The sequence below is a fragment of the Ailuropoda melanoleuca genome, chromosome 2 (assembly GCF_002007445.2).
Source record: "Ailuropoda melanoleuca isolate Jingjing chromosome 2, ASM200744v2, whole genome shotgun sequence".
NCBI lineage: Eukaryota > Metazoa > Chordata > Mammalia > Carnivora > Ursidae > Ailuropoda > Ailuropoda melanoleuca.
In genome coordinates this window covers 49,127,735-49,145,108 of record NC_048219.1, presented here as the reverse complement: position 1 = coordinate 49,145,108, position 17,374 = coordinate 49,127,735, and the positions used below count along the sequence as shown (strand labels likewise).

The 17,374-nt window shown below is 42.1% G+C and overlaps 1 protein-coding gene across 1 annotated transcript in view; it reads left to right on the top strand.

The window, feature by feature from the left end:
• PIGK (phosphatidylinositol glycan anchor biosynthesis class K) overlaps positions 1-3,188 on the top strand; it is a 116,691-nt gene extending 113,503 nt beyond the window's left edge. Inside the window, exon 11 of the mRNA XM_002922312.4 lies at positions 1,483-3,188. Coding sequence (XP_002922358.1) covers positions 1,483-1,599 — 117 coding nt within the window. The 3' untranslated portion in view covers positions 1,600-3,188. The remainder of the gene's footprint in view (positions 1-1,482) is intronic.
• The last annotated feature ends 14,186 nt before the right edge of the window (positions 3,189-17,374 follow it).

The following is a 17,374-nucleotide window of genomic DNA, read 5'->3' as shown; positions in this document are numbered from 1 at the left end:
GCATGGCCCTTACTGATGAATTCCAGTTGATTTGACTTGATTTGTTTTATATTGAAGCTTGCCTGCCTGCCTACCTGCCTGCCTTCTTTCCTTCCCTCTCTCCCTTCCTTCCTTCCACCCGGCCTGCCCCCTTTCCTCTTATAATGTGATGAGTTTAGGATTGAGTAAAGAACATTGGGTGTCCTGGTTATATATGGGAAACCAAACCTTAAGATGCAGATACCTCTAAGAGATTTATGAACCTTCATTGGCTTGTTTAGGTGGCTAGGTGACTAATGACTTTCTCTTCATGCAATTCTGCTCTAAAATATGATTCTAGGGGCGCCTAGGTGGTGCAGTTGGTTAAGCAATCGACTCTTGGGTTCAGCTCGGGTCATGATATTGGGTTGTGGGATCAAACCCTGTCTTGGGCTCCACACTCAGCGCCATGGAGTCTGCTTGGGTTTCTCTCTCTCCCTCTACCCTGCACCCCCCCCACACCGCACGTGCTCTCTCTCTGTCTCTCAAATAAATAAATCTTAAAAAAATACATGATTCTCATATCATAACTATCCTTACAATCTTGGCCAGTAGTTTAGGAAGTAAACCTCATGAAAAGATCACAGTCACAGACCTCCAATTTCAGGGACATAACATAGCTGTTGCAATGACAGCTAAATGGAGAAGACTGGTCTGCCTTTCCTTCTTGACAAAGTAATATACAAGACACCTGGCTGGGTGTTGAGGGGTCAGAATGGACAAGAGGATATAAAATGGACTCAGCCAGACTTTGCTCCCTGCAAGTTTTCAGGGAGATAACCAATAAAGATAATTATGTTTCTAGATAGAAGTAAGAGTAGAAGGAGCTACACATTCAAAGAAAAGAATATATCAGGTGGGAAAACCTGAAGGAGTTGCCATTTCAGTTGGTGAGTTTCAGATAGGCAGAATGGAGTAAGGAGCATGCTGTCTCAAAGGCTTAACATGACCAAAGGTATGGGCCCCCAAACAAGTATTTGTTGAATATCAGAACAAATGGAATTGGGTAGCATTTGTTTTTCCACTGACTTAATCAGTATAATATATGTATGTCTCCTGTGTGCCAGGCACTGTGGCAGGTGGATGCCGGGAATACAAGCAAAATGATCCTCATAGAGCTATAGTCTAGTGGGAGAGACAGACAAAACCAACAAACTAATGGATACATAAATTCAAAGTGAGAAGGACTAGTAGGCTACTGAAGAGCTTGGGTGAAGAGAGATTGTTTGGCTGGGGAGTCAGGGAAGCCTCTTTGAAGGAACAAAATGGCATCTGAAACTAACCTTTGTTAAGAACCATGTTGAAATATTTACCCAGTTAGAAGTTTTTGTTGTTGTTGCTGTCCTAATACATTTAATTTGGCTAAATTACTTCCCCTTCAAACACAGCCTGTGAATTTCTATGTTCCATCAGTATTTGTTTGATCCATTATTGTTAAGTTTACCTGTCCTTTTTGTTTTGCAGAAACCGAAGCTGAAAGATTGGCATCCTCCTGGGGGTTTTATTCTGGGATTGTGGGCACTCATTATAATGGTTTTCTTCAAAACTTATGGAATCAAGCATATGAAGTTCATCTTCTAGACGTGATGTGTGAAGAAGATGGCGTGGAAGACTGCAACCTTCGATAAAATTTTATGTCATGATTTTTTTTTTTTTAAAGATTTTATTTATTTGACAGAGATAGAGACAGCCAGCGGGAGAGGGAACACAAGCAGGGGGAGTGGGAGAGGAAGAAGCAGGCTCATAGCGGAGGAGCCTGATGTGGGGCTCGATCCCATATCGCCGGGATCACGCCCTGAGCCGAAGGCAGACGCTTAACCGCTGTGCCACCCAGGCGCCCCTTATGTCATGATTTTTAAACAATACATTGTTCGTGTGTGAATTGGGCAAAAAGTATAGGGAAACTAAATTTGAATGAACTGTTGATTTTGTAACTTAAAGAAAAATAACTAATTGTACTTGGTTTTTGTTGTGCATGTTATTAAAAGATGGGACAGAGATCAGAGTATATTTAATGGCTGTTTTTGAAAATAAAAATTTCCCCTTAATATTACCCCCTTTTCATTGGGAAAGGAAAAAAAAAAAGTGAAGACATTAAACTCTCGCTAGCAGAGGTAATTTCTGTCAACAGTTTTGTGTGTGTTTTCCTGGTCTTTTTTCTATGTACATTTTCCCCCCAAATAGAGTACATATAGAATATTTCATTCTGTAACTTTACTTTTCATTTTATGGTATGTTAACCCTTTCCCTCTTCTTGGACAAGTTTCAAAACATGTGGTGAATGGTTGCACCGTGTCCATTTTGTGAACGTACAGTAGGTTATTTAACACTCTTCTGTCGTTGGACCTACTTACCTTGTTCTCACAATCTTCCTGTGGTTCATTCTTCAGTGTGTTAGTATTTTACTGTCAGCCATTCATGGAATTCTGCAGCTTTATAAGTAAATATAAAAAAATCAGTTCCTTAACTTACAGTACTGATAGTCTTTGGGACCTTATTTGCTGTCAGTTTATCTGGGAAATGTACAGCCTTTGAGAATTTCATATTATTGATTGCTCCAGAGAAATAAACCCCATCATTTTTCATTTCTAGGCATTCTGTGATCCTCAAGAATTGATTACTTCCTCTTCATTTCCATATTGAAAGAGACATTGTTTCATTCTGTTTAAGGTAAACCTTGTCTGCTGGCTTGATCTATACCTTTCCTGAAATAATCCCATAGAGTGGATAACTGTCCGGGAAGTTCACGCGTAGGGCCCGGCCTTCATGTTTGACTGATGCGTCGCTTAAGGCGGAAAAGCTCTCTCTGGTCTCTGAGATATTGTAAGAGTTCACATCTTCATCACTGATTTTATTTATTTATTTTATTTTTATTTTTTATTTTTTTAAGCTAATCAGACATCTTCCTATCTTTCTCATCACTGAAAATTGTATTGAGATTGTGTTTTGCCATCAGCCCTAGATACTGGGGGGTTTTTTTTGCATATAAGGGGGGAAAAAAACTATGAAAGTGGAGTATTCATGTCCCACAGGATGCCTTTTTGTATTTTATCTGTTTTTTCCAAGAATTTATGTGTTAATCTTTATTCATTACAAAGATCTGATTTATAATTATAGGTAACATTAAGAAGACAACTCTTCCTCCACAATAAAACCTCCTAAAATTAATATTCCTTATGATTTGTTTTCCTTTTAACACTTAAAATATTACCCTTTAATTACGTACAAAATGGTCATACTTTTCACAGGCAAAGGATTAACTGTAAACTCTCAGGTTAGAACAAATGATATTAAGGCTTTTTGCCAGCTCTGAATCTTCATTTGAATTGATCTTTTTATTGGTGTACTAGATATTTTATCTGAATAAATGGAGAGGGATTCTTTTGTACATAGAGGGGAAAACAAAATTACTCTTGACTAGCCAGATCATAGTAGCTCTAAGAGACAGAAAGGGTTGACCATAGCACCCTGCGAACACTTACACAAGGTCATGAACACTAGGGTGAGGCGGAGCTCCTTAGCGTCAAAAGGAAATATGATTGATCTTGAGCCAAAGTCATGTAGTTTGAATATAATGAAACATACCCTGATGGTAAGGACCGCTGGAAAGTAAAAGAGCCTGTAGAAGGTGCCCTTCTTAGTTAAAACCAAACTGGGAAAAGTAATACTGAATATAATATACAGGATTAATTTTGCCCAGGCAGAGTTTCAAAGGGCAGTTATTTCTCTTTCTGTTTCATTATTGAATTTTCAGAATATAGTTAAAGCAGAAAGCCTAAACTATGTTAAATGTTCAGCTCGTAACCATAATCTTTTTACATAAAGTATATTCTGCTTTCAATAATAAGTAAACCCTCTGCATGTGGTAAGTGGGTAATATTGTAAGTGCAATTAAATAGTCCAGACTTTAAATTATACCATAAAAGCGCATCCTTAAATATATTCTGGAGTCACAAAGAGCTGAACAACGGAAAGGGTTTTCTTTTTGCCTTTCTCACAGTGTTGTTCTGAGGATCAGATGAGATAATGTTATGACTAAACACTTTGGAAATTGTAAATATATGGTGGTGTATTTTCCTTATTTTGGCTTAGGAAGATAGCAACGGAGAAGTTGATGCTGCTGTCCCTCGTTCTGCTGCACTTACTCACCTGTGTAAGCTACTTAATGTGCTTCTTGTTCTCTTTGGTATTCTTTTTCTGCCACCCCCCCCCCCACCATGGTGCCCTTCGGGGAGACAAGGAATATAAATAAATGGGTCTTGGCAGACGTGGCCTGACCTTTTAGGGGAGGGACAGGATATAACGATGCCATTCGGCACAGGCAGCCTGCAGGAGAAAAAGAAACCAAATGATGTGAATTTTAAAATTATGAAAGGCATTCATTTGCAGTTTATGAAAGGGAAATGTAGTTTGGATGCAAAGCTGATTAAATTGAATCAAGAAAAATTGGAATTAAATACATAAAATAATGCATGCATTTATGGTTTCAATTTTTATATATCCTCAGCTAGTTGAAAATGATGATTCCCACAACAAGCATAACTCAGCTTGTTTCTGCTTACTGAGTATTTTCTACTATGGTATATGTTGATAACATTTCTTCCATTATGTATGTTGTATAGCAGAGTTACAGTTACTGTGGGAATCATAATTTGAAATTTTGACTTGTGTGTTTCTGGAATCTTTACAACAAATGTTGCATTAACATAGAACTTTTTCCATTGATTTTACCAAAATTAAATCCATCTGTAGCAGTTTCTGTTTTAACTTGTGAAAGAAATATTTTATAAACATACCACAAGGTATGGCTATAAAATAATGAGATCAGCATCCATTTTGGCTTTATGAAATCAGCCTCATTACTTCATTGTCGCATCTTTTACCCGAGGGCATTTACCACGAAGAAAGTGTTCTCCAGAATCTCCGTCCTGTTGCCGCCTGCCCCATCGGCACGTGTCCTTGCAGTGTAACTACGAAAGTCTTTCCATTCATGGACAGTAGGCTGTGGTAGTACCCAGTCCTTTTTGTCTCAGTGCAAACAATGTTTCTGTTTTGGAAATGTGCTATAAAACGTTTGGTTTATTTTAACTGTGCAGACCCTTGAATATGGGATTGATGTGGTTGAAGTTGTGACCAAGGCACGGTTATTAAAAATTCACTTATTTCAAACATAGCATGGTGGAAACTGTCATAAAAAGGGTGCTTACTGTTTCGTGTGGGCTGCTTGCAGCCTCAGAGACCTCAGAGGACATCCAGATTTGCCCATGGAATACCCAGTCGTAGGGTCTACTGCGTGAGGCTCATGCGATGGGACTCATGTTCGTATGATCTGACTTGTTTTGATTGTGGAAGTGCCCGCTGCTGGCTGTGTTAGAGTTTCAGGGACAGCTGGCAGGAGCAACGTAGGACACTTTCCTAGGGGTCATTAAATCAGGTCATAAATGTAAAGCACGTCATACAGTGCCTAACACAGGAAAATTTCACCCCTCTGTTCTTTGCCGGCCAGGACTCTACCTAGCTCTTGTTTTAAACCTCCACTCAGGCCCAGGGGTCACTCTAAAGAGCATTAGCCCTGGTGCTCCCAGACTCTCCTATTCCCTTCTCTTCCCTGAGCCTTAGCTTCTCATGTGTTTAACTCCCTCTGTGGTCCTTCCACTTTGTTAGAAATACACCTTGAGCATGTTTGAATGGCCAGTCCATCCTCACCCTAGGCCCCAGATGTCTGGGTAGTAATCCAGTCTGAAGTTTTCTGTTGTCCTCCATCCCAGTGGGTACTGCATTTCCAGGAGACAGCCTCTTCTCCCCCCCACCCCATGTTAGTTAGGACTTTTTAAGTTTCAAATGATAGAAACCCAACTAGAACAAATTTAGACCAAGAAGGGAATTTGATGGAGGAACATTAGACTATCGCACATAATCTTGAAGGGGGTCTCACCTGAGCCTCCCCAGGGGCCGGAATGTCACCTGGATTTTCTTCTCTGCATGTCTTCATCCCTCCCGGAGATTGGCTTTCTCGCATGGATGGTAACACCAAAGCCTTATGTCCGGTGCTTCACTGCAGGAGAGAGGAATATTACCCTCTTCCTGTATTTCTATTCTAAAAGGCTTGTGAAAGCACAGGCTAACCTTGCCGGCATCAAGAGCGCACTTGACCAGAAGGTCGGGGTCCCATCAGCACATCAGGACGTGCGGGCATACCCCCATCTGCAACGGCCTCCCCCAGAGAAGGGAGAGAGCACAGGAGCCGGGCAGTCCCCCACTACAGGCTCCTGCTAGCTTGCTGTTCATGCGTGGTCCATGCAGCTGCCGCATCGCCCCAGAGCTCACCTGGAAACGCAGAACGTCAGGCCCCACTCAGACCCACTGAACCAGAATCTGCATTTTAACAAGGTCCCCGAGGAAATCCTCAGGCACATGAAAGTGGGAGAAGCACTGCTGTACGTTAGCTTCCTAGACTAAACAACCCGACTTTATCCTAAAAGGAGACTGTAAAAGATAGCAAATACTTGTAAAACAACAGCCATGGGTAGCAAATTTTATGGGTTAATTAAGTCGATTATTCTCAGCATTATTATTGACTTCTAGTCCGACCTTTTAAGACTGCACCACTCTCCTCTGGCTTTTCTTCTCAGCTTTTTCCAAAATGTTAACTGGTTAAACAGGCATCTAATTAGCACTTACTGTATGTAGTATCTGCAGATTCCTTGACACTAGGTGGAGCATAAATGCCCCTCCCCTGAGTATGGGCTGGCCTTAGTGACTTAATTCTAATACATAGAATGTGACAGAACAGTACTGCATGACTTACAAAGCTAGATCATAAAAGGTGCCTGACCCTTTTTCTCAGGACGCTCGCTGTTGGAACCCAGCCAGCATCCCCTGTGGAAGCCCAGGCCACATGGAGAAGCCACGTACATGTACTCTGGTTAACAGCCCCCGGTACGTCGCAGCTAGTAGCCAACAGCAAGCCCCAGAGATGTGAGGGAGAGAGCTGCAGAGACTTCCTGTCTGCAGCCACTGGAGACCAGCCCCCAAGTGACAACCACCTAGTTGGGCACCAGAACTGTGAGGTAGTAATTTGGGGAAAAACTATTTTATTCCACTAGGTTTAATTTGATTTGTTGTAGGGGGATTGTCCCCCGAACCACTGTGTTAATGTGTTACCCACTCTGGCAGATGCTTTGAGGCATACAGAGAAACAATTCTTTTTTTAAAAAAGCAGTTACAAATTAATTCTTAAAAGACTCACGTGAAGAGATGAAGTAACTACGTAGCAGAAAATGACAAGTGGATTTAAGAGCTACAGAACAGGCATTTTAGGGGAAAAAAAAACCCTTCTATTTTTAATTGATGCATACACGTTATTAATATTGTTTACCTCCAGGGGAAAGGGCAGAGGAGACTTCAAGATGGAAATGAAATTTGACTAAACAATCAGATTTCTCTTTTTTTTCCCCCCCTCCATTTCCCACTATTGCTCTTTCAATAGATTTTCTTCAGTCCTGTCCCATTGACTCAGACTTTCCAGTCACTGGAATATTTTGCTTTGTAATCTGAAAAAGAAACTGAGGGAAGAACCAGCCTTAACTTCCTTCTCTACTGCCTGCAAATTGACCTCTCTTTTCCCCCACCCATCCCACCCCCCCCCTTTGTTCTTGGAGATTGAGTCATTGACTCCATCCCTTCTTCTGGGATATTGCGTACTAATAAATGCACCTCTCCTTATCCTGCAGTCTTCCTTAGCATGGATGTGATTTCCCTTGTTTTATAAGATGTTCAAGCTTTCTCATCTTAAAAACTCAAAATCCTATTTCCCTTTTAAATGCAAATATAGAAATGCTATATAGTATAGAGTTCTTTTCTACTTCATTTCATAGCCTATTATTTTGAATGAATGGGTGGCATTCACTGACTTGACTTCCCTGCCCTGTATTTGTTTGTGAACCTTTCCACGAGTCTAGCTTCTGCTTCCACCACTGCCCTGAAACTATTTTCTTTACTCTTATCAATGATCTCTTAATTCACCAAACCTGGTGGAATTTTTCTGCCTGTACCTTTTTCTTCTCTCTCCTTAGTATGTAACAGTTATTGATTACTTCCACTTTTAGAAACATTTTCTCCTCTGCCTCCATGGTACTGCTCCCTCCCTGAGTTTTCTTCACTCAGCCTCTCCTTTTCGGTCTTTGACATCCCACAGCAGCCGTTCTGCAGAGTTCTGCCTTCAAACCCTTCAGATTCAACACTGTCCCTGAGTACTTCCATCCCCATCCGTGGTTTCCATTATTTCCTCTACGTCACTGGCAGCCAAGTTTCTCCATCTCAGGATCTCCCTTGAGTTCCAGAAATGCCCTTTTGTACTGGAAAGTCCCACAGGAATCTCAAACTCAGCATAACCCAAACTGAATTTATAATCTCTCAGTATCACCTCACTACCGGGCTCTTCTCTGTTTTCTTCTTCTCAGTTCAGATTCCCTCTCTGAATAGGCACAGATTGTAAAGCGCTCTGTGTCCCGTGTAAGTGCTCACTGTAAGCATGTGCTGCAGAGGAAGCCTTAGTAGTCAGGTGGGTAAAATGCCATGCTCTGTGGCTGTCGGATAGTCTTTTTCCTAGTGCTTGCTCAGTGGGCCCCTTGGGGGGAAGTGGTTATGGTGGCCAGGATGGAGACTGTGGGCTCAACTGAGTAGTGCCTAGTCTACCAACAGCAGAGACCTACATTAAAACCTAGCCACTAATCGGTGCTTCCATTCCCCAGCTGACTGGTAATAGGGTGATTATATTGACCACCAGAGAGTGGGCAGAAATTCATCCACACTGAAACAGACACATCTATGGGTATGGATTTGCATTCTCTGCTCTTAAGCTTCTACCAGCATCACCATCCAGACTTCCAGAAATCTTTATCTACCATCATGGCATTCTGCAGAGTATTGAGTCTGAGCAAGGAACTCATTTCACAGCAAAGGAAGGGCATCGGTGAGCATATGACCATGGAATTGCTTGAACTTACCACATACCCCACAACCTGAGAGTGGCTGGCCTCACTGAAGATGGAATGGCTCACTGAAGATTCAGTTATGCCACCACCTGGAGATGACACTCTGAAAGAAGGGGGTTCTGTTTAACAGGGTACAATACAGGCTTTGAACCAGAGACCATTACATGGCATTATTTCACCCATGGCCAGAATACAGGAGTGGAAAGAGGAGCAGCTCTTCTCACTCTTATACATAATAATCCATTCACGGAATCTCTGCTTCCTGTCCTGCCAACTTCTAGCTTTGCTAGGTATGGGAGTCTTAGCCCTGAAGAGAGGAATGCTTTCATCCAGGGGACACCACAGTGGTTCCATTAATTTTGAAGAGAAGACTGCCACCGGGCCATTTTGGGCTCTGATATCACTAAACATGCCAAAAATGAGGGGTTGCTCTACTGGCTGGAGTGACTGAGGCCAGTTACCAAAGGGAAATGGAGTAGCTGCTACACACTGAAGGCAAGGGGGTCTCTTTGGGGGTGCTCCTTACGAGTTCCATGACCGATAACAAACATTAATGGAAAGGATGATTGAGGACTCAGTCCTCTGGATGAAGGTTTGAGCCACTCCACCAGATGAAGAACTGACTGATTCAGCTTCTGGCTGAGAGCAAGGGACATAAATAGGTAGAGGAACATAGGAAGCCATGGATATCATCAGCAATAGCCCATGGCCAACTACTGAAATGAGGATCGTAATAGCTTTACAGATCTCCTGTTTGCCCGTTACATGTTTACGTGTACATGCTATTTCTCTCTCTTTCCCCGTTTTTATTTTATGCAAGTTGGTGGTGCTTTACCTTATAATATAGTAATTAGATAAGAAAATATTCAGTGGGACTGATGGAATTTAGGGAGTAATTAATGAAGCCAGTAGTGCATACAGCACCATTTCTGGCCGTGCGTCTCCTTATTTGGTGAAGGGTGAGAATGTCTTCGCTTGGACACGTAGCAACATCTTGTTCGATGGAAATACAGAGTTACGTCACTGCTGTACGGGTCTCAGACGCGTGTGGAAGAGTGAGTGCAGAAGCTAAATAGCCAAAGGGGTATTCTGGTCCGATTACCAGTTCATTGTCTCTTAGCTCAAATCCACTCGTTCTCCATCCGTGATAGTGGAGCTGAACCTGTAAGAATTTCTTTTGTAGTTAACAGGATGTTAAACTTTGTCAATAGAGGGTGCTGGGGGAGTGTGGCCGGAAGAAGGAGCTTCTCTCCCTGTCTCTGGTGGGTTCCTCCCATGTCTCCTGCTGTGTGTGTCTCTGCACGAGTGCGTGTGCATGTGTTTTCTGCCTCGCCTAGCGGCTGGCCCCACAGAGCACCTTCCTGTGGGCAGCTTCCTCGCAAAGGGTTGCTGGGCGCCCTCGTCCTGAGTGGCTGGCTCCTCCAGGCAGCCAGGCTCCAGCACCCTTGCCGCAGGGTACATGTAGAGGGCACCTTCCCCCAGCACATGTCTGTGGGCATCTCCCTCATGGGGTGCTGCTGGCCGGGCACCTCCTCCTGGACAACTTGCCCCACACCTTTCAGGTGGCTTTTCGGGAGTTCTTGGGTATGGCTGCTTTCAGAGGATAGCTTTGCCTAGCACTCCAGAGAGCAGCTTTCCAGCAAGTTCCAGTGAGATGACCTCTCAGTGAACCTCTCTGCCATCCAGTGAGCCCCACGGCACCCTCTCCAGCAATGTCTGGACCTAAGCCCCCTCTTGGGTGACTCCTTCCCCTATCACAGCCCGAAGGGGTGGTGACTGCCTCTGAGGCCTGCTGTTCTATTCTGTTGAGTTCTCTTTCTCTCTCACTAGTAAATTCCCCCTTACTCTAATTCCTTGTTCAAGTTGCTTTGGAATTTCTGTCTTCTCATTGGATTTTGACTGACACACCTCCTCCCAGAAACCTGATGGCATTAAATGAAGAGAGTCTTGGCCACAGTCATTTAAATTGTTCAAATTATGCCTCTGGCTAGTTTGAAGGGAAAGCCGTCTTCCCTCCCAGCAGTCTGGACAAAGGTTTGGAGGCTCTTAGCACCTCTGCCTAATTCTGCGGGCTTTCTGGGAAACTCTCACGGAGGGTTAAGACATTACAGAAGCACTTCCTTCTGACAGTCTGTAGCTGGAACCAGCCCAGGCCAAGCGCAGACTTACCAGACATGTGGAAACCATCCAGTAAGGGGCTCGTCGACTCTGTTTTAAAAACTCTGGGTTCTTTTGGCTCTAGGTAGCTTCTTCTTGCTCTTTGTAATGAGTACATGGAAACGAAAAGATTCGGGCAACAGGATTTCTTGTAACCCTGCCAAGAGAGAAGATGGATCTAAGGGGAAAAAATGCGTTAGGGCACACTGGTAGAGGAAATATTCTAGTTTGGTTAGTGAGGAAAGTGCTTACAGAGTAAGAAGGCTGAAGAGTATAGTGGTTGAGAGCCTGCATTTTGCGTTTCTGTAGCTTGTCAGTCTGATAAATGCACGTTATCTAAGGAAGAGAATAATTAAAATTACAAATAAGAAAATACACTTATAAACCAATAAAGCCAAAGGTGGGGGAGAGAAATTGAGGCTGAAATAAGAGAAACCAAAAAAAAAAAAAAAAGGAAAAAAACAATACGTTACACAAGTTAACAAAACCAGAAGCTCAGTTACAAAGTATAACTGGGGAAAATGAGACAAAAGAATTAAAATTTTAGATGTTAGAATCAGAAGCTTACAATTTCAAGGATGTGTTTCTGAATAAAGCAAAAGCTGGAAAAGGAAACAAAAATGTTTTAAAGTGGCAACAGTGGAGGGAAAATTTAAACGGAATATAAAGAGTAAGTGAGGGTAGCTGAAGCTATTTTAAAGGAAGATAAAAATAAAACTAAAACTAGTCAAAGGAATCTAACATTCTCTAAGTGCTAAACATGTAGAGAATGAAACAACTAAAAATAAATATGGAAAACAAGGAATGAACAATTTAAAACGTGAGAAGAGCAACACAAATTGCCTGCTTTTTAAGAGACAACCTGGCTTTTGTTACTTTCATTCTCCAGATACTCAAGCATCCTCAAATTCTAGTAGATGTCTCTGTAAACTTCAAGCCCCAAGATCAGGTTTTTTGCAGAGTACACCCTTGGGGATCCTTTAGGCCAGAAGCCGAAGGTAACCAGCAGTTCAAAATGTTTATAGCCTCCTTCTCCAAAGGCTCCTGGCTCTTGTGTCTACTGGCTTTTAATTCAGTGCCCTGAAGGGTTGGGCGTGGAAATAGGCAGGAAAGATACAAGCCCCATCAGGGCCGGCCCTGTGGTCGACCTCTGTTCTATAAGCAGTTGTGTGCACGTGCCCTTCACTGTCTAGAAGTCCAGCAGTCCTGCAGATACACTGCCTGCCTACATAGCTCGGAGGCGATTATGAAGCCTCCTTCCTTCTCTTCACATTGTGGCTGCAGCTCAGACAATCATACAACATACGGAACATCGTAATATTTCTGATCAGAAAGCTGATCAGTGGTTTTCAGACTTTTTGGCTACCACCCACAGTAAGAAATACATCTCCTATCGTGACACTACGTGATGTAGGAAAGATGTTGGGGTTTGGAGCTGAGGGCCAAGAAAATTCTTGAGGCGTCTTTGGTGCAAACAGGTGGTTTTATGAAAGCACAGGGACAGGACCCAGGGGCAGAAAGAGCTACACTGGGGTCATGAGGAGTGGCCCATTATATACTTGCAAGTTGGGGGGCTTAGGGGAGGTTTGGGATAGAGTCAGTCTCTAAGGAATTTTGGAAGCAAGGTTTCCAGGACCTTGAGGGGGCTAGCTCTTGTTAGGAAAATGTCATTTATTACTGTTTAATAAAGACTCCATCATGAGACCCTTCAGATATCTATCAGTGGGTCATATGCTTGGAGGATGATTGCCAACATATATCTTGGGGGTAGTGATAAAGGAAGTTTCCAAATGAATTTTTATATGTTAAAGTAGACTTACAGGATCCTGGGGGTTGGGCCAAGATTGCTTTTTGCCCTTAGCAAGTATTTACATCAAGGCAGCTGAGTTCCTAGAAGAAGGTCACTCCGCCTGTTTCAAGGACTTGTCAATGGGCTGTAAGTAGTAAGGACATTTAATTTTTCCTTTGATTTTGTTTCCCATATCACTACATATATATGTGTATCTATCTATACAACTAAAAAAGAAGTTATACAAAATAAGTACCCTCTCTAACCTCATACACTCTGTTATTTTCAATCCTTTTACATTCTATATTATAGAATTGTCTCAGGTGCGAGCCAGATCAATGTTTTTCAAAATATTGCACTTCCATCTGCAGTAAGAAATACATTTTACATTGTGACCTATGCACATGTATGTGTATGTATCTATATAATATATATTAAAAGTTTTACAGATAGTACTGACATTCTTCCTAAAATGCACCTTTTAATTTTCCATCCTTTTATTTGATAGTTTTATTGATGGTTTCCCAGTAATATCTAGCTATACTTGCATCAACAAACTTCCTACCAAGAAGACATAATGAAAGCCTGGGAAACCACAGCCAAGAATAATACCCAACAGGGTGGTAAATTATTACAAACATTTTTGTACTGATAATGCATTTCGCGCTCCCTGGTGCTGCTCTGTGTCCTTACATTGTGTCTTTATTCCTCCAACATTTGCCGGGTATGAATACCTTCAATGTGAATGGCACTGCCTCTGTCTCTAAGGCATTTATAGTAGGGGAACCGGAACACTGGTGAAGAGAGTTCCAGGAAAGATTCTAGAAGGTGTCATTGAATTGACAGTAATGGTTAGACACACTTTTTTTTGAAAGTGACAGAAACCCAACATAAGTATGCTTAAATAATAATTTTTTAAAGTATTTATTTACATCACTGAATGTCCAGGAGAGATTTGTCTTCAGGCTCAGCTCGATCCAGCACTAATGACATTCTAAGCTCTATCATCATATCTGCTCCCCGTGGAATGGCTCCATTCACAAGGTAATTCCTCTTATGGTAGCAAATATGGTTTTAGCAGTCTCAAACCCTAAAGCACCATGAGCTGAGGGAAGAGTTTGTATCCCTGCATAGAGTCATGTTCCCATCCATGAACCAGTTATGGGGTCTGGGAGACTGGATATGCCAGTAGGTGTAAGTCAATCAGGGCCTATCCCTGGAGCTCTATGTAGAGTTACTCCCTCATTAACTACATAGTGAAGAGTGGACGGATTGATTTTCCCAAGAAAATATGGGGACCTGTGGCCTGACAGGTGGGAACCTGGAAGCTGGGCTGCCAATGGCAGCAGGTGTTTGAGCCAGTGTGCAGCCAGGGGCAAGAGTTGTGTGGGGAAGGCTTGTCAGTAGATGAGAACACAGGGGAGGGGGGCACTCAGGGCGCAAGAGTAGCGTGAGCAAACCTGGAGCCACCTTAAATCAGCTGGTGTAGCTGGAGCTTTCGGGATGTGGAGGAGCCGTGAGAGCTGAGACCGAAGCTCATAAGGCAGGCCGTGGGTTCTGAATCCAGGCATGAGACTAAATCGAGCAGCTAGTCAGATTTCAGAAAAAGGTTGCAAGTGAAATGTATACTTTATGAGACTCATTTTGCCTTGGGGAACAAATGAGTTGGAGAAAGGCTATCCTGGAAGGCCATGGACGTCCAGGCAAGAGTTAGTTCAATGAGCATGGAACCGGGGAGCAGTACCTGTGAGTGGGGTGGGAGAGGACGAATGGATGCAAAAGCTCTGTGCTCCTTTTCTCAGAACCCTGTGATATGACCTTTCAATTTGGTTGGCTCATGTGAAGGAGGGAGAGATCCTTTAAGATTTAATTGACTTCAAACAATGATCAAATAATTCCCGAAAGCTTTACTTTTCAAAACGGAAGAAACTACCTGTTGGGGGGGGGCGGGTGTGTGGAGCCCATTGTGTTGTAACTCATCATACAAGTCTATCCCATCAAAGAGTTAAATTACTTTGCAATAAATGAGATGGAGTAAAGACATTTCTAACTCACCAGACAGGCTCTCGGGGCAGGATTCGTCCCCTCCCTGGCCACAGAGCCTTGGGTTCAACTGTCTTGTTGTCAGCATTCCATGTGTGCATCTTTATCACCCACTAGATTATGAGCGGGGAAGACAGAAACCTCTTCCGGCTGAATGAAACAATTTCTCTTTTCCTCTCTCCCTCCCTTTCCCCAGTATCTCCACTTGGATCAAGGCATCACGCAGGCACTGGAGACATAGAGTTGAATCTCAGCTGGACCTGAACCCAAACTCCTTGGTTTTGGGGTGGGTTCTAGTGTGGGAAGTGAGACATTTAATGAATGCTGGGAGAGACATCTATCCAGAATAGAATGGGAGGAAGGGTCAGCTCCACGTGGTGAGATCAGGAAATGCTTCATCAGAGGCAACACGGAACGTGAGTCTTAAGGCTAGTGGCCAGAGAAGGTGGGCAGGAGAAAGGAAGGCAGATATTTTCACGTGGGGGAAGCCATAACGACTTTGACCTCATGGGTGTCTACAGATCTACGTAGCCATTTCTTTTAGGCACTATTAGAGGACCCGCCTGCGCATGCTGGGACGGAGTCATCATGGACATGAGCCCTCCATATATTCTTATTTAATTCTTACTGCAACACTGTATAGTGGAAACAATTAGAGGGACCCCAGTTTTACAGAAAATAGAGGCTTAGCAAAGTGGTTGAGAGACACCCAGCTGGGAAGGAAGGGGAGCCTGGGCTTCTGACGTCGGCTGACTTACAGGACTTTGCTTCAGTGGAGCACACGGCGACTACCCTGAACTCTGCGAGCAGCGACTGCCCTTTGCAGCTGAATCAGACTGGACAATGAGGGCTCACTTTTCTGCCCTCAGCTATGTCATGTCTTCATTTTATTTGCCAGAATCAGACCAACAGTTTTGATACCTGCTTAAAGAAGAAACCCATTACAGACAGAATAAACTGTACACACACACACACACACACACACACACACACACACACATTTGGCAATAGTGATGGTTAATCAATGGTGAAAGACGTCTGGTTTTAAGGATACAGGTTTATTATTACTAAAATAAGCCAAACAAGATTTTTTCTCTCACATTAGAACAGCTTACAATTAAATGGAGAACAAGGAATAATCTTTCAGAAATTGAAGCACTGATAGTTATTTTGATGCTTTTCTTAAAAAATAATTCTCAGCAGAAGAAAAGTTTTTAGCATTCCTAGAAACCCATGAAACTTTGCTTTATTCCTATGACTTCCATGCTTAACAAGCTTCAGTGATACATGGCTAACATCACCAAGTCCACATCTTCATCTTGGAATTCAAGGTTGGCAACAATAATAAAACCAAACAGACACTGAGGTAGCTATTTTAATGGCAGAAAAATACAGACTTTAAGGAAAAGGCTATGGTAGGGATTAACAGTGGTTAATACCAAATGATAAAAAGCAATTCAACCAGGAAGACAAAATAATTACAAACTTGTCTGCATATCACCACAGCTAATGCAAAGTGTTTGTAGACTACTGGGAGAAAACTCAGTGTCATCCTGGAGGACTGCAAAACACTTTGCTATTATTATTTGAGCAGACTAAAGCTAGTAACAATATAAAAAATTTGAACAACCCAATTGGCAAGCTTGATTTAATGGACAAGTATAGAAATCTGGACCACCAAAAATTTAAAAACACACATTCTTCTCAAGTACTCATGGAACGCTTACACAACTTGGCAAACGTAGTATATAAAACAAATATTGAATATTTCAAAGAATTAGCATAATGACCACATTCTCTAACTATAAGCAGTTAACTTAGATATCACCACACAAAAATTAGTCAAGTCTTATGTATTTGGAAATTTTTAAAAATTAGTATTTTATTTTATCCATTTTATTTTACTTTACTATTTTGTTTGTTTTATTTTATTTTGCTTTGAAGGCAGAGATGTGTCCACCTTAAACTTTTTAAAATTGAAGTATAATTGACATACAATATTGTATTAGCTTCAGGTGTACAACATCTTGATTCAATATTTATATACATTATAAAACGATCACCCTAAGTCTAGTTACCATCTATCACCATACAAAAAAAGTTTTTACAGTATTATTGACTATAGTTCCTATGCTGTATATCCCCATGTCTTATGCATAACTGGAAGATTGTACCTCTTAATCCCCTTCACCTATTTAATCCATCCCTCCACACCTCTCCCCTCTGGCAACTATCAGTTTGTTCTCTGTATCTGAATCTCTATTTTGTTTGGTCATTTGTTTTGCTTTTTAGATTCCACATATAAGTGAAATCATTTTTCATTTGTTTTCTCTGACTTATTACACTTATAATAACCTCTAGATCCATCCAT